Raw genomic sequence first — 22,928 nt, 5'->3', positions numbered from 1 at the left:
TGTGCAGGAAATGTGTCCAGCTGCAGCTTCTGGCAGACCTCATTGAGCAGCTGGAGCTGCGATTGGATTCATACAGGAGCATCCGTGATGCTGAGAAAGTCGTAGATAGCACGTTCAGTGAGTTGGCCACACAGCAGGTCAAGGCTACGCAGGCAGAAAGGGAATGGGTGGCCACTAAACAGCGTAGCAGTAGGCAGGTAGTGCAGGAGTCTCCTGAGGTCATCTCCCTCCTACACAGATATACTGTTTTGGGTACCTTTGGGGGAGATGTCTCATCAGGGGAAGGCAGCAGCAGCCGAGTTCATGGCACTATGGGTGGCTCTGCGGCACAGGAGGAAAGGAAAAGGAGTTGGAGAGCTATAGTGATAGGGGATTCGATGGTAAGCTTTTATGGATATGTGAAAAGAAAAAAAAAGATCGGTTAACACAACTGTAGGTCCCTTACAGTCAGAAACAGGTGAATTGATCATGGGGAACAATGACATGGCAGACCAGGTGAATAACTACTTTGGTTCTTTCTTCACTAAGGAGGACATAAATAATCTTCCAAAAACAGTAGGGGATCGAGGGTCCAGTGAGATGGAAGAACTGAGGGAAATACATTTCAGAAGGGAAGTGGTGTTAGGTAAATTGAAGGGATTAAAGGTAGATAAATTCCCAAGCCAGATGGTCTGCATTCCACAGTGCTTATGGAAGTAGCCCAATAAATAGTCGGTGCATTAGTGATCATTTTTCAAAACTCTTTAGATTCTGGATTAGTTCCTGAGGATTGGAGGATGGCTAATGTAACCCCACTTTTTTAAAAAGGAGGGAGAGAGAAACCGGGGAATTATAGCCGGGTTAGCCTGACATCGGTTGTGGGGAAAATGCTAGAGTCAGTTATCAGATATGTGATAACAGCACATTTGGAAAGCGGTGAAATCATCGTACAAAGTCAGCATGGATTTAAGGAAGGAAAATCATGTCTGACGAATCCCACAGAACTTTTTGAGGATGTAACTAGTAGAGTGGATAGAGGAGAACCAGTGGGTGTGGTATATTTGGATTTCCAAAAGGCTTTTCACAAGGTCCCACACAGGAGATTAGTGTGCAAACTTAAAACACACGGTATTGGGGGTATGGTATTGATGCGGACAGAGAATTGGTTGGCAGACAGGAAGCAAAGAGTGGGAATAAACGGGACCTTTTCAGAATGGCAGGCAGTGACTAGTGGGGTACCGCAAGGCTCAGTTCTGGGACCCCAGTTGTTTACAGTATATATTAAGGACTTAAACGGGGGAATTAAATGCAGCATCTCCAAGTTTGCGGATGACATGAAGCTGGGAGGCAGTGTTAGCTGTCAGAAGGATGCTAAGACGATGCAGGATGACTTGGATAGGTTAGGTGAGTGGCCAAATTCATGTGGATAAATGTGAGGTTATCCATCTTGGTGGCAAGAACAGGAAAACAGATTATTATCTGAATAGTGGCCGATTAGGAAAAGGGGAGGAGCAACCAAACCCGGGTGTCATTATACACCAGTCATTAAAAGTGGGCATGCAGGTACAGCAGGCGGTGAAAAGGCGAATGGTATGCTGGCATTCATAGCAGGAGGATTCGAGTACAGGAGCAGGAAGGTACTACTGCAGTTGTACAGGCCTTGGTGAGACCACACCTGGATATTGCGTGCAGTTTTGGTCCCCTACTCTGAGGAAAGACATTCTTGCCATGGAGAGAGTACAAAGGTGGTTCACCAGATTGTCTCCTGGGATGATAGGACTTTCATATGATAAAAGATTGGATGGACTAGGCTTATACTCTCTGAAATTTAGAAGATTGAGGGGGTATCTTATTGAAACATATAAAATTCTAAAGGGATTGGACAGGCTAGATGTTTGAAGATTTTTCCCGATGTTGGAGAGGTCCAGAACGAGGGGTCACAGTTTGAGGACAAAGGGGAAGCCTTTTAGGACCGAGGTGAGGATAATCTTCTTTACAACGAGAGTGGTGAATCTGCGGAATTCTCTGCCACAGCAAACAGTTGAGGCCAGCTCATTGGCTATTTTTAAGAGTGTGTTAGATATGGCCCTTGTGGCTAAAGGGATCAGGCGGTATGGAGAGAAGACAGGTACGGGTTCTGAGTTGGATGATCAGCCACGATTATACTGAATGGCGCTGCAGGCTAGAAGGGCCGAATGGCCTACTCCTACACCTATTTTCTATGTTTCTTTGATCCTATGTTTCTGCTGCAGTTTCTGGACTGATTCAGGGTGTTAGAACAGAGATGAGAAAATTCCTGGGCTTGCTATATGGAGAAGCAAGACAGGTCCAACCAGTAGTGAAAAAAACATCCTGAGGGTCTGCACATCCTCCTTATTGAACAAATGGGCCATCAGAACTCTTACAAATGCTGAGAATATATGCTGACATTGTTATCATCATTTATTTCAACATCAATAACACAGATAATGTGTTCATTATCACTTCAGCGTTTGTTGGTACTTGCTGCAAAGTCGTTGTTTGATTATCTACATTTCTTCAATGCTTACAGTTCAAGAAGTTTGGGAGGTTCTTTTGGCAGATCCTGTGATGATGAACTGCACCACAACCAGTCTCTTGGTTATCATCTGGTCACAGTTTTTACTGCCTTGTCTTAAAGCATGTGTTGCAATTAGAAATAGAAATAGAATGAACAATAAAATCGAGAACGGTGAATATTGGAAGGAAAGCCATAATGTCATAGGCCCTGTTAGATATTTAATTTGGTGGAATTCCTGAAACAGATCAATCAGCATCTGCGGAGACAAAAACAAAATTAACTCTTCAGATCTATCACCTCTCCTCAATAAAGGAATTTCGGTCAGGCAACTTTCTTTGTCAGTGGATGGTAAGATAGAGAACAAGATATTACTGCTGAACAACATATTATGGCTGCTGAAAAAGAAACGACGATTCAGCTATATAGAGCCTGGCTGAATAGCCTTAACAAGTCTCCGGTATAGCTGAGGTTTCTGCGGGAGTGATGTGCAAATGTGAGCAGGGAACCGAAAGAGTTTAGAGATACCATGCATGACATTTCCATGACCTGGATAAAAGCTAGAAATTGCAGGTGGTAGGGAGAAGGGAGAACTGGAAATTTAAATTTCTGTGGAAGAGTGAGGCCACAGTTGTTATGCTGATTAGCCCTAGAGGTCATTTGGAGAATGATAACAGCTATAATCGGGCGATATTGTGCAGTTTACGTTGAGGGAGAAGGAAAATCATCAAGACAGCATCGCGCATTTGTGAGAAATGGTGGGAATTGCCCTTTTGATCGAAATAGAAACTAATTTCAGTAATTCGTGCAATTTGACATTCAGTCGAATTGACTTTCTGGTCGGAAGGTTGGAGTCGTTTCTCAAATCAATGCGACATGAAACATCAGTTGGCCGTGTCACTCTGCAGAACACACCGTGTTTAACGCCCCTTCGTAAACGAGTTGTATGGAATTCAGGTGCAGCTAGCGAGGTGTAGCTAACAATTGCCACAGTGTTGGGAAGCAGATAGTGATGGCTGATAATCGATTCCCTTACCGGAAGCCTCTGGCATGTCGGGATCCCTAATAGTCTATGTTGAAACCTCTGTTGTTCATTATTTACATAAACAATTGATTTTATATGAAAGGCAAAGCAGATTTACATCGGTACTAACGCTTCGAATGCCAATGCTTAAAGTGCAGCTATCTCCATTCCGTTTGCATACGCTAGAGTTCCGTCTTCAAAATTCAGTGTTGGCCGCTCAGTAAGAGGAAGTGTGGTAAAGAATTTTTCTTCCTTTTTTTTCTCACAAGTTGCTCAAAGACAAGAAACCATGGCAGCTGAAGTCATGGAGCTTGAACATTCTTATCAGAGTGCCAAAGAACTTGCTGAATGCCAAAGTGGAGGAGTGGGTGGCAAAGGAGAATCTTTACAGCCAGGTAAATGCTAATGTCGCCTATTTCACGTGTTACTTCTAAGTCACTCAGCAACAATTTAGCCACTTTTTCAGATCAAATAAAGGTAGTAAAATGGGCATTCGAAATTATATGTTGTCAGCAGAACCCGTCAAAAAGGCTGAGCTGATTTAAATGGTAGAAGAGAAATTAAACATGATTTTGCTTCAGAGGCAGTAGATACTTACATAACCTGAAATGGGGATGGATATCCTCCAGAAGTCAAGCGTTCTTCTCTTATGACCAAGGATATGTGGAGAGATTGAGGTAAGACTGCTGAATGCGAAATTGAGTGAAGTGACACACTGAAGTGCGAATGATATGAGAGGGCAGAATGCCATTTATTTTTGTATAAGGTTAGTCTAGGAGAATGCAGTTACTACCCAAAGGTTCCAGTATATGTATTCCCTGCCCGGGGAGCATTATCATCTTCTGCAACATTCTGAATAAGAAGATAAATTGAAGAGTTGAAAATTTTACTCCTAATAAAATACGGTGAAGGTGAAACAGTGAACCCAAGGATTACCGGCTGAAAGCTTTATTCGTAGAAAGATTATAGGAACTTTGAGATGTTTCAGGAACAGAACTTAAGAGGTATTAGGCCAATCGGTCCATCGAATATGCTTCACCATCCGATCATGGTTAGTTTAGTTTCCCTCACAATGTCATCCTCTTGTTACCTCAGATGCCATAACTGTTCAAGTGCTCATCAAACCCCGATTTAAATAAACCTAAGGATTGCCTTCCACAGCTGTCTGTTACAAGTACTTCCACAGGTGGACCATCTCTAGGTAAAGATATTTTTCCTCCTCTCTGTTCTGAAGCAATCCTTAGATTTTAAGGTTGCGTCCCGTGGGTTTATACTCTCCCACAATTGAAAACATACTTCTCTAGAAAAATGCAGAACGTGCACCCCCTTCTGTTCCATGTGGAATTTTATGTCTAACATACAAAGGAAAACGAATTTTATAGTGTGAAGTTAGTTGTTGCTTGGTCAGATTTCTGCTCTTCCCGTATGCAAATCAGGAAAGATTTGAATTCCACATCTTTCTCTCAGTGATGATTTTCACTTAAATTTTGCAGAGAGCAGTGTCCGGCCAGTGCAGCCTGCCCGAAGAAATCTCTCTCTCATGGTGATCTATACCCTCCTGGGTGCCTGCATCTTGCTGTCCGTTGTGGCTATCGTCACCACAGTTATGCTGAGTAAGTTGCGCAACGATGCAGTAAAATTATTACATTAATTCCACAATGCGAATTATCAAAACTATATAAATGCACGTAATATCCAGGAGATATGAACAAAGTGGTTTCTATTACTACAGGAGTTAGTAAGACGCAGCGACGTTGTTATAAGCCGAGGTTGATGTGTAAAGGGAGACTTTGGATTAAGTTCCACACAACAATCAGTAACTTTTTTTTTTTCAACGATCATTTATTTGCGCATCTTTTTACACTTTTATTTGCGGTTTTTCTTTCAGCAGAAGACGACTGATATAATGTCATTGCCATTCCAGTAGTTATAGGCTCAATCGATCGAAATAATATGGAAGAGCTGCGTTTGTTGAAGCCGAAAATCGTGAGAGAATTCATGACTTGCAAGATCACCCCCACGGCCCCTACTCTTCCCCCATGCTGTTTTCGTAGTGTGCAGTTAGAGTATGTCTAAAGCCTAATGTGGTGAACAAATCCCGAGAAATAGAAGAGGAAACATCACCTGAAAACAGGGAAGTGGTCTGACAAATTCCCCGAAGTTGCAGAGCTGGAGGCCCCACACAGGCAACGTAGGGAAAGTTCAAAAACATCGTGACCTCACGATATGTGAGTGCTGATACATAGCCCCCACATCCTGCATCTCTCCCTCTCTCTAAATGTCTGCCTGTCTGTCTATCTATCTATATGCGTTACTGCGCAAACTCTAGGCTCTCGTGACATTTAATATAAATTTTGTTTTAGGTTTTTTTTATTCTGCTCTGTAGTATCAATAGAAAAGGATAGATTTTAGATTTTCAGACATCCGTTTTCCAAAAACAATTGAAATCTACAGAGACTTTTTTTTTGTATTTCCTTAAAGTAAGTAACATAATGCTTAAGGCTCCAGATTTGTCGGTATCTAGCACAGTACACGTTTGAAGAAGGATAACAATCATGTGCTAACATGATGCGTTGCATGAAGTAAACTCATTAACCGAAACAGAAACTGGTGTAGAAGGAATCAAAAAAATAGTACAACCAAACGAAAAGCAAAACGGTGTGGCAGAAGTGAAAGTTTACCCTTCAGATAATCAATTCTTACACCATTGCGGCAAGACAAAAAGGTGGTCATCCTGCATCAACAAGTTTTCTTCGAAGCGTAAACTTCGCGGCAGAGAGAATTTCAAGATGTGCTGTCCAATTTCTGCTGAAGAAACACAAAGAGACAGACAATGATCGGGACCAGCAAAGCCATAGACAGCAAATTTGTAAAGCGACAGATATGTTCACCAGCATGAGTGCTGGATTAAACACGCTTGCTGCGGAGGAATGAATATTATCTCGTTATGTCAATGACTTTCAGTGGATACTACTAATAGACCTAAAAGACATAAAATCCCGTGAACGTCAGAACTAGCTGATGTATCCTATACCGATGGACAGAAGATTGGCTCGAAATCACAAATGAATGAGTTATACGCAATTACATAAAGGCAGAGAAAGTGAGTTCTCAGACATTGCTGAATTCGACATTGAATCTGAAAGGCTATAGCTGCTAGTAGACGAGGAATAGGACGTTCTGTTCCTCTTGTTTGTTTGAGGCATTGTGAGGACAGTAATGTAGGCCAGCGGCAGATAAGTGAGAATAGAAATTATAGCAGTGCACGCAGTGATAGTAAGAAACCCTGGTTGTTTATGCGCAAAGAATGTCTCTGCTAGGCAAAGCAGACATTTAACAGATAGTTTCCCTGCAGAAGGGAGACCACTGTGTGAACTCAAAATGCAGTAGGCTATGTTGGAAGACGTCCGACTGAAGCAGTGATGATCGTGGTAGGACTGCCTGGATTGCTGAATTGTGAGAAAGGAATAGGTAAGAGCGCATACACTGTATATTCTGTGGTTATATTTTTTTAAATGGCGCTAGAAAAGAGGGAGTGATTAATGGAGTAATACGAGTGTCTAGGCAGGCAACAAAAAAATAACGCTCACATCAAAATACCGAAAGGCAACCAGGGAAGAACATGTGACTGGGGAATCTTGTTCAAAGTGGCACATATTGCGATGACTGTTCTGTTAAAAGTAGAAGCTCTGGCGCTGGAAGAACTACTCTCGCAAGAGACAACGATATTAAAGGATAGTTGTGGAAATAAATGAAATATGTTCAAGTTGTCTATCACAATGGTAGAATGAAGCCAGAATAAATCTTTGGAGCAACACACATCAAAGTTGCTGGTGAACGCAGCAGGTCAGGCAGCATCTGTAGGAAGAGGTGCAGTCGACGTTTCGGGCCGAGACCCTTCGTCAGGTCCTGAAACGTCGACTGTACCTCTTCCTAGAGATGCTGCCTGGCCTGCTGCGTTCACCAGCAACTTTGATGTGTGTTGCTTTAATTTCCAGCATCTGCAGAATTCCTCGTGTTTACGTTTTTAAATCTTTGGAACTCTGTTTCAGTAGCCGGAGAGCCATGCCTTTTAACTTTCCTACCTTGCTACATTAACATATAGGACTATATAGTGACATATAAGACATTCTGATAGACAGAATATGTAGAGTGCAGGACACAGGAAAGTGGGTAACATTCAAGAAGGGAAAGGGGTTACAAAGGCAGTGCAGAGTTCCCTGTGGCCATGCCCCGCAGCTACAGGCATAACATATTGGATACCGTTCGGGGGGGGGGGGGGGAGGGATGTTGACCTTGCAGTGGAAAATCACAGCGTCCTGTCTCTCACATTGAGTCTGGCTCTGTGAATGAGAAGGGAAGTGGCGGGAAGAGACAAGCTGTAGTGATATCGGATTCGTTAATTAGGTGAACAGAAAGGAGGATCTATGAATGTGAACTAGATTTGCCACCTGTCATTGTCCGGTCCGTGAAATCCGCATTCCAGTTCACGGTCTGATCCATGTTCCTTATTCCAGGTTGTCCGGTATTCCCCAGTTTCTGTTGAGGCAGCTGATTCTCGTTTGTGCTGGCCTCATAGATAGCTTCAAACTTAGCTTCTGCCTGCTTGATTGTTGCTGTTCAGACACCCTGTCTGTATCCCTTTCCTTCACATTCCTCCTGGAAGCCTCGCCTGGCCTGAAGCCTTTCCCTACCTCGCCTGAAGCCTTCCCTCGCCTCAAGCTTCGCCTTGCCTCGCCTCAAGCCGTGCATCGATTTGCCTCGCCTGAAGCCTTGCCCAGCCCGGTGCCGGGGCTCCCTCGTCCTGTCTAGGAGTCCCATGCCCAGTCCTATTGCCTCTCCTCGTCCGGTAGCCATGTCTTGTCTTCGCCTAGTTCTGGAATCCGCGTCTGAGTCAGGTCCCAGATTCTGGGTCCTTGCCCAGTCTCTGGCACGGAGTCCATACCCAAGCCTAGAAGTACCAGAGCCTCGAAGAACCCAAGCCTCGTCACGTCTTCGCCTAGATCCGGGTTCCGAACCCGATTCAAGACCCAGGTTTTGGGTCCTTATGCAGTTTCCGGCTCGGAGTCCAAGCCCAGGTTCCTATTTCCAAGTTCCATGTCCTGGTTCTGCTATCGTAGTCAAGTCCTAGCCCAGGCCCTGTATCCTTGTCTCGTCCAAGGCCTGTGTCATTTCCAGCGTCCATTTCCTGCCGACTTCTCTTGCCTATTGACTCTCCTAGTGCAGTTCCTAGCACGTCAGTGTCTGTGCCTTGCATTTGGGTCCGTTTCCAACGTCCCCACTGTGACAGAACAGCCCAGCCGGACTTGGACCCGGGCACTGTCGTTTAAATCTTGCTATTCTGGGTTATCTTCTGTTGAACCCAGCCCCCCGCCCCCGCACCCCCTCCCGACCAGCCCCTGTCGTCCATCGTCTAGGCCAGCCTTTTGGGTCGCCAGGAGGCTCCCATAGAGCGGGACATTGTCATGGTTCGGTCCGTGGAATCGGCATTCCGGTTCATGGTCCGGTCTATGTTCCTTATCACAGGTTTTCCGGTTTTCCTCAGATTCTGTTGAGGCAGCTAATTCCCGATTGGGCTGGCATCATAAATAGCTTCAATTTCAGCCTCTGACTTCTGTATTGTTGCTGTCCAGATCCCTGTCTGTATCCCTTCCCTTCACCTTCCTCCGGGAAGCCTTGCCTTGCCTCAAGCCTCGCTTTGCCTGAAGCCTTGCCTCGCCTGTAACCCTCGCCCGCAATGCCGTCAAGTTCCATCGCCGAAGCAAGATAAGGAGCTTTCTGTCGTTGTTTTGATCTGTCTCTCTATCTACACCTTCGCTAAGTAGGTCCAGCCGGTTCCAGCTACCTAGTGTTGGGAACCATCTGTATTCACGCCTTCGCTAGGCAGGCCCGGCCGTTTGCTGCTACCTAGTGTTGAAAACGTCTCCTCGTATTCTAAATTCTGTGTATGAGTCCAGGCCCTACGTCCTGTTTCCAAGGAGGGGTCCTGGCTCCGTGTTCCATGTTCCTGTCTCTCCCTTGACCAAGACTCTGCGTTCTTGTCTCTCCATCGACAAAGTCGATGCTTAGGGGTCTCGTTCAATCGTAGCCACGATCCAAAACCTTGTCCTGTCCAAGCCGTGGCTTTGTGTTTTTGTCTTATCCATGTCTCTCGCCCAGCCCTGGAGTGCTTTGCACAGCCCGGTGCTGGGGTTCCCTTGTCCTGTTCTGGGGTTCCCTTATCCTGTCCTGGAGTCTCATGTCCAGTCCTGTTGCCTCTCCTCGTCCTGTAGCCACGTCTTGTCCTCAGCTAGTTCTGGAGTCCGAGCCCGAGTCAAGTCCCAGGTTCTGGGTCCTTGCCCAGTCTCTGGCTCGGAGTCCATACTCAAGCCTTGAAGTACCCGAACCTGGAAGAACCCAAACCTCGCCATGTCTTCGCCTGGATCCGAGGTCCGAGCCCGAGTCAAGACCCAGCTTTCGGGTCCTTGTCCTGTCTCTGGCCCGGAGTCCAAGCCCAGGCTCCTAGCTCCAAGTTCCATGTCCTGGTTCTGCTATCCTAGTCAGGTCCTGGCCCAAGCCCAGTATGCTTGTCTCGTCCAGGGCCTGTGCCATGTCCAGATTCCGTTTCCTGCCGAGTTCCGTTGCCTTCTTGACTCTCCTAGTCCAGTTCGTAGTACGCCAGTGTCTGTGACTTGCATTTGGGTCCGTTCCCAACGCCCCACACTATGACATCACCATCACCCGTACAAAATACGAACCATCTACAACCATCCTTTGCCATCTGTGGGACAGGAAATTCTGGATTCAGAAAGCAAGGTCACTTGCCTCATTATTTTTTGAATGACCCTGCATGGGAAACTTTAACATATGTCTTACTGAAATCCGTACATACCACACCTATTGCTCTACCATTATCAATGTGTTTTGTTACATCTTCAAAGAATTTAATCAGTTTGGAAAGTCATGACTTTCACTTGACGAAACCATGCTAACTATGCCTAATCAGATTGAATCCCTATAAATGCTCATTATTCCTGCTTCTCGGGATCTTCTCCAAGAACATGCACACCACTGAAGTAAGACTCACTGGTCTATAAGTTCCTGAGTTATCTCTACACCGTTTCTTGATCAAGGGAACATTTGCAACGTTCTAGTCCTCTGGTAATTCTCCTATCCCTACTGATAATGTAAACATAATTGGCAGAGGCTCAGTAATCTCCTCTGGCGGTCGCACAGCAGCCTGGTGCATAATTCGTCCGGTCCTCGGAATTTATCCAAATTAATAGCTTTCAGAAGCTCCAGCACATCCACTTTCTTAATGTCTATGCACTCAAGAGGTTCAGTCCGCTGTAAGCCATCCACGCAACTGCGAAAGTCCTTTTCACTGGTCAATACTGAAGCAAAATATTAATTATGTACCTCTGCTATGTCTTCTGCCTCCACGTACAGGTTTCCACACATTTACTCCATTTTAGTCCTATTCTTACACTGCTCACCCTTTTGCTCTTCACATACTTGTATAATGTCCTGCAGTTCTCCGTAATCGTACTTGCCAAGGCCTTGTGTTGGCTGCTTCAGGCTCTCCTAATTCCATTCCTGAGCTCCTTACTGGCAACATGGAGATTTTCTGGAATTCATAACAAAACCTAATTTTTTTGAACCTTTTTTGTCAGCTTTTCTTTTCTTCTTAACTAGATTTTGTACTCCATTTGTACGCAATGGTTCTTTTATCCGACCCTGCTTCAATGGAACATTTGCCATATTTCTTCCGTGCATTTCCCTGAGAACATCTGCTCCCAGTTTATAAGACAAGACAAAGGAGCGGAAGTCGGCCATTCGGCTCATCGAGTCTGCGCCGCCATTTTATCATGAGCTGATCCATTCTCCCATTTAGTCCCACTCCCCCGCCTTCTCACCATAACCTTTGATGCCCTGGCTACTTAGATACCTATCAATCTCTGCCTTAAATACACCCAATTACTTGGCCTACACTGCTGCCCGTGGGAACAAATCCCATAGATTCACCACCCTCTGACTAAAAACATTTCTTCACATTTCTGTTCTGAATGGGCGCCCTTCAATCCTTAAGTCATGCCCTCTCGTACTAGACTCCCCCATCATGGGAAACAACTTTGCCACATCCACTCTGTCCACGCTTTTCAACATTCGAAGTGTTTCTGTGAGGTCTCCCCAAATTCTTCTAAACTCCAAGGAATACAGTCCAAGAGCGGACTAACGTTCCTCATATGTTAACCCTCTCGTTCCTGGAAACATTCTAGTGAATCTTTTCTGTACCCTCTCCAACGTCAGTACATCCTTTCCTAAATAAGGAGACCAAAACTGCCCACAGTACTCCAAGTGAGGTCTCACCAGCGACTTATAGAGCCTCAACATCACGTCCCTGCTCCTATACGCTATTCCTCTAGAAATGAACGCCAACATTGCATTCGCCTTCTTAACTACTGACTCTACCTGGAGGTTAACTTTAAGTGTATCCTGTACGAGGACTCCCAAGTCCCGTTGCATCTCCGAACTTTGGATTCTTTCCCCATTTAAATAATAGTCTGCCCGTTTATTTTTTCTACCAAAGTGCATAACCATACACTTTCCAACATTATACTTCATTTGCCACCTCTCTGCCCATTCTTCCAATCTATCCAATTCTGTCTGCAGACTCTCCTTTTCCTCAGCACTACCGGCCCCTCCACCTGCCTTCGTATCGTCAGCAAACTTAGCCACAAAGCCATCAATTCCATAATCCAAATCGTTGATGTACAATGTAAAAAGAAGCGGCCCCAACACGGACCCCTGTGGAATACTACTGGTAACTAGCAGCCAACCAGAATCGGATCCCTTTATTCCCACTCTTGGTTTCCTGCCAATCAGCCAACGCTCTATTCACGTATGTAACTTTCCCGTAATTCCATGGGCTCTTATCTTGTTAAGTAGCCTCCTGTGTGGCACCTTCTCAAATGCCTTCTGAAAATGCAAATATACAACATCCACTGCATCTCCCTTGTCTAGCCTACTGGTAATTTCCTCAAAAAAATTTGATAGGTTTGTCAGGCAGAATTTTCGTTTAAGGAATCCATGCTGAGTTCTGCCCATCTTGTCATATGCCTCCAGGTACTCTGTAACCTCGTCCTTGACAATCGACTCCAACAACTTCCCAACCACCGATTTCAAGCTAACAGGTCCATAATTCCCTTTTTTCTTCCTTGCCCCCTTCTTAAATAGCGGAGTGACATTTGCAATCTTCCAGTCCTCCGAAACCATGCCAGAATCTTTCGACTTTTGAAAGATCATCGCTAATGCCTCTGCAATCTCCACAGCTACTTCCTTCAGAACACGCGGGTGCATTCCATCTAGTCCAGGAGATTTATCTAACTTTAGACTATTCAGCTTCCTGAGTACTTTCTCTGTCGTAATTGTGACTGCGCACACTTCTCTTCCCTGCCACCCTTGAGCGTCCTGTATATTGCTGATGTCTTCCTGAGTGAAGACTGATGCAAAATACTCGTTCAGTTCCTCTTCCATCTCCTTATCTTCCATTGCAATTTCTCCAGCATCATTTTCTATCAGTCCTATATCTACTCTCACCTGTCTTTTACTCTTTATATACATGAAAAAGCTTTTAGTATCCTCTTTGATATTATTTGCTAGCTTCCTTTCATAGTTAATCTTTTCCCTCTTAATGACCTTCTTGGTTTCCTTTTGTAAGGTTTTAAGAACTTCCCAATCCTCTGTCTTCCCACTAATTTTTGCTTCTTTGTATGCCCTCTCCTTTGCTTTAACTTTGGCTTTGACTTCTCTTGTCAACCACGGTTGCATCCTTTTTCCACTCGACAATTGCTTCTTCTTTGGAATATACCTGTCTTGCACCTTCTTCATTTCTCGCATAAACTCCAGCCACTGCTGCTCTGCTGTCTCTCCCGCCAGTGTCCCTTTCCAGTCAACTTTGGCCAGTTCCCAAGTTCCTGCCCATATCCCAAAACAATACTTTTCCATTTTATCTGCTCCTATCACTCTCCAGCGCCACGGTAAAGGAAATGGAATTGTGATCACTACGTCAAAAATGCTCTCCCACCCAGAGAAATGACACCTGACCAGGTTCATTTCCCATGATCAGATCAAGTACACCATCTCATCTATTCGGTCAGGAAACATTTCTGAACATATCTAACAAACTCCATCTCAGCTAAATTCATTGTTCTGAGGCGAAGCCAGTCAATATTAGGAAAGTTAAAATTTTCCAGCACAACAACACTGTTATAACCATATAACCATATAAAAATTACAGCACGCAAACAGGCCATCTCGGCGTTTCTAGTGCGTGCCGAACTCTTAATCTCACCTAGTCCTACCGACCTGCACTCAGCCCATAACCCTCCAATCATTTCTTGTCTATATAGCTATCCAATTTAACTGTAAATGACAACATCGAACCTGCTCAGCCACTTCTGCATGAAACTCGTTCCACACATCTACCACTCTCTGAGTAGAGAAGTTTACCCTCATGTTACCCCTAAACTTTTGCCCTTTCACTCTCAACTCATGTCCTCTTGTTTGAATCTCCCCCACTCTCAATGGTAAAAAAGCCTATCCACGTCAACTCTATTTATCCCCCTCATAATTTTACATACCTCTATCAAGTACCCCCTCAAAGTTCTACGCTCCAAAGAATATAGACCCAACTTGTTCAACCGTTCTCTGCAACTTAGGAGATGAAACCCAGGTAACATTCCAGTAAATTTATTATTGCACCTTTCCGGAATCTGCCTCCTATTTGTTCCTTGATGTTTCTGTTACTCTTGGGAGGCTATAAAAACGCCGGATAGTGTATTTGCCCCCTTACTGTTTCTGGGTTCCACCCACAATGACTCAATAGGCAATCACTCCATGGCACTCTCCTTTACGGCAGCCGTGATGCTATACCTGATTAGTAATGCCTCCCTTTTGCATCCCGGGTGTTGACCTCTGGCTGCTTACCACCCCTACAAGAATAGTCTGCAACCGCTTAGAGACATCCTGGAGCCTAGCACCCGGGAGACTACTCTGGTTTCTCTTTTGCGGCCATAGAATCTCCAAACTGTCCACGTAACTGTTGATTTCCCAATGACTAATGCTCCATCTGACTTCACTCTCCCTTTCTGACGCTCAAAGCTGACCACAGGGCTATTAGTATGCCTTGCCCAGATAGGGCATCTCACTCAGCAGTATCCAGAGGGGTATACCTTGCTGATGGGAATAGCCACAACGCAACCCGGCACTGACTTCATTCTCCCTGTACCTCTCTCGGTGTTTACTCATCTATTCCATTGTTGGTAGAATCTCAGGTAGGCACGAGAGTGCGTACAGGAGTGAGATATGCGAGCGAGTGGAATGATGCCGCAGCAACAACCTGGCACTCAACATCAGTGATACGAAAGATCTGATTGTGAGCTTCGGGAAGGGTAAGACGAAGGAACGCATACCAATCCTTCAGGCGGGTCAGAAGTGGAGAGAGTGATCTTCAAGTTGCTAGGTATCAAGGCGTCTGAGGATCTAACCTGGTCTCAACATATGGATGTAATCATAAAGAAGGCAAGACAGCGGCTATGCTTTATTAGAAGTTTGAAGGGATTTGTCATCTCAACAAGTATACTCAAAAACTAATATATTTGTACCGTGGACAGCTTTCTGACAGGGTGCATCACCGTCTGGTATGAAGGGGCTACTGCACAGGATCGAAAGAAACTGCAGAAGATTGTAAAGCTAGTCAGCTCCATCTTGGGCACTAGCCTACAAAGTACCCTGGACATCTTTACGGAGCGGTGCCTCAGAAAGGCAGCGTCCGTTATTAAAGACCTCCAGCACCCAGGGCATGCCCTTTTCTCCATGTTGTCATCAGATAGGAGATAGAGAAGCCTGAAGGCACACACGCAGTGATTCAGGAACAGTTTCTTTCCCTCTGCCATCCGATTCCAAAATGTACATTGAAGCTTCGGACACTACCTCACTTATTTAGTATACAGTAATTCTGTTTTTGTACATTTTAAAAAATCTATTCTCTATACGTAATTGGTTTTCTTGTTTAGTTATGATTATGTTTTATTTTATTATTATTATATTCTCTCTGCCAGTTTTTTTGTATTGCTTTGAACGGCTGCTGCCCAGTTAACAAATTTCACGTCACATGCCGGTGATGATAAATCTGATTTTGATTCTGATTCTGAATTCTTCACTCCGTGTGTAACCACCTGCTCAACAATTGTATTTATGAATTGTTCCGCCTTCTGGATGATCCTAAGTTCATCCACCTGCAGCTCCAGCACCTTAATGCGGCCCTTCGTAAGCTGGTCTTGACTGAACATCCCGCAGGTGTAGTCATCCGGGAGACTATCAGGTTCTATGAATTCCCACATCCTACAGGTGGAACATTCTGCTGCCATATCTGCTATCCTGCCCGCACTGTACAATAGGTAACAAAAACTAAGTTTTCTAACCTGCTTCATTCCCTAAGCCTCTTGACTCAAAGACTGACGCTCCTACTCTCAGCGTTGACCTACTACGAAGAATGGCCGCCCCGCTTGTCCGTTCTGTATTTTTATTGAATTCGCGGTACTGTGCACCCGCCGCTGATTGGGCCTCTGGAAAGTCGGAACGCCCGTGAAGCCTTCGACATCAAATGTCCGATTGATATCCAATATTGCAAATTCCAGGGGATATCAAATTGAGTGTGCTGTTTACAGCCTAGCGATCTTAATTTTCTTTCCTGCCGTCAACAGTTTTGCAAATTGAGGTAACTCAGGTGATTGGTGAGATCGGAGCTATGATAAAAAATAATTTGGTATGATTAATTTCATTTCGAGAATGGGAGCAGAATCCATTGTCTTCCTTTAGCAATGCAGAAAACCTCTTCAGAGATTGTGTGCCCACTTTCAGTTGGTGGGCACTGCAATTGTATTCAGTGTTATAAATTTCAATTAATTCCTGTCTTTAAACCGAGCGAAACAGAATGAGAGAAGTATAATCTATTTTCTCTTATTCACATCCTACTGTGAAAGAAAATGAACTTTAGACCATGGAAATAGAGCCCAGAGATATTTTAAGTTTTAGTTTCTCGGAACAATGTTGGAAATGTTTACGAGCTGACCAAAGTTTATTTGTTATCCACTCTGCATGACATAACTTCCCTTCTTAGAATGGATCCAAAATCCACCATTCTTTATGAAAACACTGCTTTCTAAAGATGTGAAATATTCCGACAGCAGCTGAGCTCTCATTCTGTTTACTGCTGTGTACGGTAAGTACATTCTGTCTGCCCCCATGCTGTATAGAGTTCAGTAAAAATAATCAATATAATTTGCTTCTAAATGCAGTAAATTGTTGTTTTTTTTTATTATTTTGTGCCCTGCAGCTTCAAAGTTTTGACAGAATTCAAATATAAAAGTACATGGGGCGATTAATAATTTCGTGGCCTGACGTAGAATGTATCAAATTTAGAAAACCTAGCATATTTATTCTTCTTACATTTACACACTTAGTCTAGTGGTCGTGGAGCATATGGATCCTTTCTTTGTAGACGTCGGCGCCTCGGACCTCCAGAGGTGGTCCACAACAGGGGTGATTGATAGATTAGTGGCCTAATGTAGAAGGAGTTAAGTTATGAACTTCAAACTTTCTGCATTTTAACTCAAACAGTTAATCTGCACGTGCAGGTAACGACAGCTGTATAACTATCGGCTTCTACCATAGGCCACGAACATATCAATTACCCTTGCTGTCGACCACCTGGTGGACGAAGACGCTCTTGTTACATACATGTGTAGTTCAACTCTTTGAGTGAAAATGTGGAAAGTTTGAAGTTAATAACACATCTCCGTCTACCTTAGTCCACGAAATTATCAATCAGCCCTGCTTTGAACCACTTCTACAAAGTAGATATCCGTATGCTCCACGACCGCTGGACTAAGTGTGTACATGTAGGAGGGGACTATGTTGAAAAATAGATGTGCTAGGTTTTCTAAAGTGGACTTCTTCTACTGTAGGCCATGAACTTATCAATCACCCCTTGTAAATCAGCATGACCATGTTGATTTATTGTATGTCTGAGAAAGAAGGATAATACTGGACGTCAGCGTTGCAATCTGCGCAACTCCCATCGGAAAAGCACCAGCAAATCGAAATCTAATTACAAGATATACGCTGTACCACTTGGAAAACATATCTGAGTATTGGAAAAGTGGATTCAATACCCCTCCCACTCCAAAAGTTCCAGATTGTGAGTTCCAGGTCATGCCTCAGCTTCACAATGTTATCCTAATCTCCCATTTTACCTGAACAATCTGCACTAAACTCACTACACTCGGTTTATTAAAATAGGTCCGATTTGTTCTTCTGAGACTCCTGATGATTTTTTTTGCACTCGGGCAACTTCCCTCTCTGTCTTTCTTCAACTCCACACCAAAGCATCTCTAATCCTCAGAGAAATCATTTTTTGGGCGTGTAATAGTCAAGTGAACCCTCTGTAAAATATTTTAATTTCTACATATGTTGCATGCTAAATTAGCGACCTGAGATACACGCTAATCCAAAGCAATACACCCTAATGCTCCAATCTAGGACAACGTTCAAACTCTTATATCCTTTACCCATCTAAAAAGGCCAAAAGGTTTGGGCGTGATCAAGAGAAATGGCGTTCACATTTGTAGATATTTCCATTGTCTTCAAGAAGTGCTTATGGTACTAATTTGTGGAACAAAACTCTTGTGCTTGAATAGTCTGTGATGCACAATAAAGAAACTGGTCGACCGTTATGTTCTTCTGGAAGATATTCAGTATCCAAATTTATATTCAAATGATGGATATGCGGGGCTTCAGCAACCCCAACAAGCTATGTAAGAGTTTCTGAATGACGATGTGATTTTTCTTCTAACAATATAATTTTAAATCATCAGACAGTGTTTGCAATGCAGACCCATTATGTCTGGTTTTGGCAGATTTGGCTTCTTAAATGAGAGTATGAGTAAACCAAATTGGATGTTACTTTGAACTTGTATAAGACATGGCTGAGGTTTACATTTGAGTATTGTGTGCAGTTAGGGTCACTTACGGATAGTAAAAAAAATATAAATACAATTGAAAGAAGGAAGAGAAAATTAACAAAGAATTTCCTGTTTCTGCAGGACTCGAGTTGTATGGGGAAAAAATGATCAGGTTAGGAACCTTAGTTCTTGTAACTTAGAAGATTGAGGAGAGATTTGTAAAAAGTACACAAAATCATGAGAAGTACACATATGATAAATACAATCAGATTTTCTCCACTGTGGTTGGGTGGGAGTACAACTAGTTCTAATGGGTTAAGCATGAAAGATGAAAAATTTAAAGGGAGTAGGAGGGGAAACTCCTTCACACAGAGCGTCATAAGACCGTAAGACATATGAGCGGAAGTAGGCCATTCAGTCCATCGAGCCTGCTCCGCCATCCCATCGTGGCTGATCCTGGATCGCACTTACTCCCAGAAACCTGTCTTCTTGCCATATCCTCTGATGTCCTGACCGATCTGGAAATGAGCAAATTCTGCCTTAGATATGCAGACAGACTAGGTCTTCACTGCAGCCTGTGACAGAGTATTTTACTGGTTTTCTAATATCTCTCTGAAAGAATCCGTCCCTACCTTTGTAATAAAGGGTCGTTCCTCAATTTTGAGGCTGGGCACTAGTTCTAGATACCACCATCACGGGAAACACACTCTCCACATCCACCCTAGCTAGTCTTTTCAACACTTGGTAGGCTTCAATGAGATCCCCCGACTATATTCTAAATTCCGGTGAATACAGGCCCAAAGCTGCCAAATGTTCTTCATATTTGAATCCTTTCATTCCCGGAATCATCCTCGTGAACCTCCTCTGAACTGTCGCAAATGACCACACATCGTTTAGGAGATATGGGGCCCAAAACTGTTGACAACACTCTTACATGCGAACTAACCTGTGTCTTATGAAGGTTCACCATTATCTCCTTGTTTATAGGTCGTATTCCCCTTGAAGTAAATGCAAACGTTGGACTTGCCTTCTTCTTCACAGAGTTAACCTGCAAATGGACCTTCTGGAGTCTTGCACCAGGACTACTAATGCCGTCTGCACCTCTGATGTTTGAATGTTTGTACATTTAGACAGTAGTCCACACTACTGCCGCTCTTACCAAAACGCATTATCATACGTTTCCCAACACTGTATTCCCTGCCATTTCTTGCTCATTCTTCCAACCTGTCTGAGTCCTGCTGCAATAGCATTGCTTCGACATCACTACTTACCCCTCCCCTTATTTTCGTATCATCCGCAACCGTTGCCGCAAACCCATAAATTCCATTATCTAAATCAGTGACGAACAGTGTGATAAACAACGGTCTCAATACTGACTCCTGAGGAACACCACTAGTCAACGGCAGCCAACCAGAACAGGTCCATTATATTCCCACTCTCTGTCTCCTGCCTGTCAGTCATTCTGCTATTGATGCTAGTATCCCTCCAGTAGCACCATCGGATTTTCTCTTGTTTAGCAGCGTCATGTGTGGCACCTTGACAAACACCTGAAAATGCAGATCAGTGACGTTCATTTTCTTGCCTTTGTCTACTCAGGTTGTTACTTCCTCGAAGAACTCTAACAGATTTGTCAGGCAAGAATTTCCGTTACAGAAACCATGCTGACTTTAACCTGTTTTTCAATAAGTTTCAAAGAAACTCGAAACCTCATTTTACTAATAGACTCCAACACTTTCTCAACCACTGACGTTAGGTTAACTGGCTATAATTTCCTTTCTTTTGCCTTCCTCCCTCTTCAAGTGTGGGGTGACATTTGCAATTTCCCAGTCCTCCGGAACCAAACCAGAATTAAGTGATTCTTAAGACTTCATGAAGAATGCACCAAATATCTCTTCAGCAACATCTCTCAGGACTCTGGGATGCAGTCCACAAGGTCCAGGTGACTTACTCACCTCAAGACCTTTGAGTTTACCTATCACCTTTTCCTTTGTAATAGTAATAGCACTCACTCCTGCTCCCTGACACTCAAGGATCTCTGGCACACGGCTAGTGTATTCCATGGTGACGAAGGATGCTAAGTACTCATTGAGTTCATTTGCCATTTCTTTGTCCCCCAATACTACTTCACCAACATAATTTTCCAGTAGTCCAGTATCAACTCTCACACCCCTTTCCTCTTTATATGTCTGAAAAAAAAGTTTCGTATGCTGCTATAAATTATTGGGCAGTCTGCCCTCATTTTTCATCTTTTGTCTTGTTATAGCTTTTTAGTTGCCTTTTATTGGCTTTTAAGAGCTTCCCAAATCAGCTAACTTCCCACTCACGGTTGCTATCATATAAGCCCTTTCCTTAGCTTTTATGCAGTCCTCCCCTTCCTTTCTCAAATATATCTGCTTACCCACGTCATTTGCGAACTTATTCTTCTGTGGTACATATCTATCCTTCACCTTGTGAATTATTGGAAGAAATTTCAGCCATCTACACTCTGCCGTCATCCTCGCAGGATACTCCTCTAATCCACCCAGGCACCTCCTCTCTCATGCCTCTGTAATTCCCTTCATTCCATTGCAGATGCATGTGATGTAGATACACCCCCCCTCTCAAATTACAGTATGAATTCAATCTTATTATGACCAGTAGTTGCTCCTTTAAGTTAGGTTTGCTAATAAGTTCTGGGTTACTATACAACACCCAATCTAAAATAGCTTTTCAACGAGTAGGCTCAGGTACAAGCTGCTCTACAAGACCATCTCCTAAGCATTCAACAAATGCCCACACTTGCGATCCGACATCAAACTGAATTTCCCAATTCCCTTGCATATGGAGGACCCCTATTTAAATTGTGTCATTACCATTATTACATGACTTTTCCAGCTCCCTTTGGAATCTCCACCCCACATCGTGGCTACTATTCAGGGGCCTTTATATGAGTTCCATATGTTTTTTACCCTAGTAATTTCTTTTAAATCCACCCACAAAGATTCAACATTCTCTGTCACCATTATTTAAAGATGTAATTCCATCTCACCGCCGTCTTGCCTTCTTTCCTGGCCCTGCGATACAAAGTATGTTCTTTAATTTTGAGCACCCAGCTATGGACTTCTTTCAGTCACGACGCAGTGATGCCACAACGTCATTCCGATCAATGCCTAATTCCCCTAATTGGGTAGTTGAAGTGTAGAACGAGCTGCAAGCGCAAGTAATACATGCGAGCTTAATTTCAACGTTTAAGAGAAGTTTGCATCGGTACGTGGATGGAGTAGGAGGGCAATGGTCCCGATGCAGGTCGATGTGTGTAGGCAGATTACGTGTCTCTGCACGCTCTGTATGGATTGAAGGATATTTTTGGTGCTGTATTTTTCTATGAATCTATGACATAATTCTAACCTCTTTAATCCACGGCATGTGGTCTCCTTGTTACTGTGTATAACATCATCCATCTTCAACAGTGAAAGTAGCACGCGGGGTCAACGCTGATGAGTCCACATTACTTCTCTCCATTGCTGCACAGCACGACCTCCACTTTTTACCACTTGATACCCCTTCCATTCGTCACGACGTCCCGTTCCTCCGCTTTGAAAAAAAAAATTCCTATCTTCTGATGAAACCTTTCCGGTGTGTTATTTAATCAGTACATCACAAATCTGACACCACGCAGCGGTCAGCACTGTGATGTCACTTTTACTTTACTTTAGAACATCGTTACCAAATTGTCCATTTCTGCCTACCGTGTGACCTTGCTACCACACATCAAAGTTGTGAAGTGTCTGTCTCCTGATGTTACTCATAATCCCCACACATCTTGCACTCTTATTCTGTTGTGATATGAATCCTTCAGGAATACGCTTTCTATTGACATCAAATGTTGCAGTTCCCAGGGAATAGCAACGTGGATGTGCTGTTCAGAGGCTACCGATTTGAATTTTATTTCCTGCAATCTACAATTTCGCAGATTACGTTCAGTCTTGTGATTGGGGTGGTCAGAGATATGATAAATCATGGTATAACAGAGTTTCTTGCCATTAACTGCGGATGATTGATTTCGTTCCGAGAATGATGCAGAAGCCATCCCCCTATATTGGACGGTACTTCTTGTTCATAATGCAGAAAATAACTATATGCACTGTGCACCCGCGTTTCATTTGGTAGGCACTGCTATTGTATACAATGTTATAAACTAGAAATTATTCCTGTATTTAAACTGTACGAAACAGAATGGGAGAAGTAAAATCTTCTTCCATGGGTTAAAGGTGAAAGGTGAAAAGTTTAAAGGGAGAATGAGGGGAAACTTCTTCACTCAGACGGTCGTCAGAGTGTAGAACGAGCTATCAGGGGAAGTAGTGCATGGGAGCTCGATTTCAAAGTTTAAAAGACGTTTGCATTG

General features: G+C 43.7%; 1 protein-coding gene across 1 annotated transcript in view; it reads left to right on the top strand.

Moving 5' to 3' along the window:
• The first annotated feature begins 3,828 nt into the window (after positions 1-3,828).
• Positions 3,829-22,928, top strand: part of LOC140191067 (C-type lectin domain family 17, member A-like) — a 67,563-nt gene continuing 48,463 nt past the window's right edge. The window contains exons 1-2 of the mRNA XM_072248143.1: positions 3,829-3,934; positions 5,033-5,152. Coding sequence (XP_072104244.1) covers positions 3,829-3,934; positions 5,033-5,152 — 226 coding nt within the window. The remainder of the gene's footprint in view (positions 3,935-5,032; positions 5,153-22,928) is intronic.

The sequence above is a fragment of the Mobula birostris genome, chromosome 32 (assembly GCF_030028105.1).
Source record: "Mobula birostris isolate sMobBir1 chromosome 32, sMobBir1.hap1, whole genome shotgun sequence".
Taxonomy (NCBI): Eukaryota; Metazoa; Chordata; class Chondrichthyes; order Myliobatiformes; family Myliobatidae; genus Mobula; species Mobula birostris.
The sequence above is the reverse complement of the archived record's forward strand: the minus strand, read 5'-3'. Positions and strand labels throughout refer to the sequence as shown.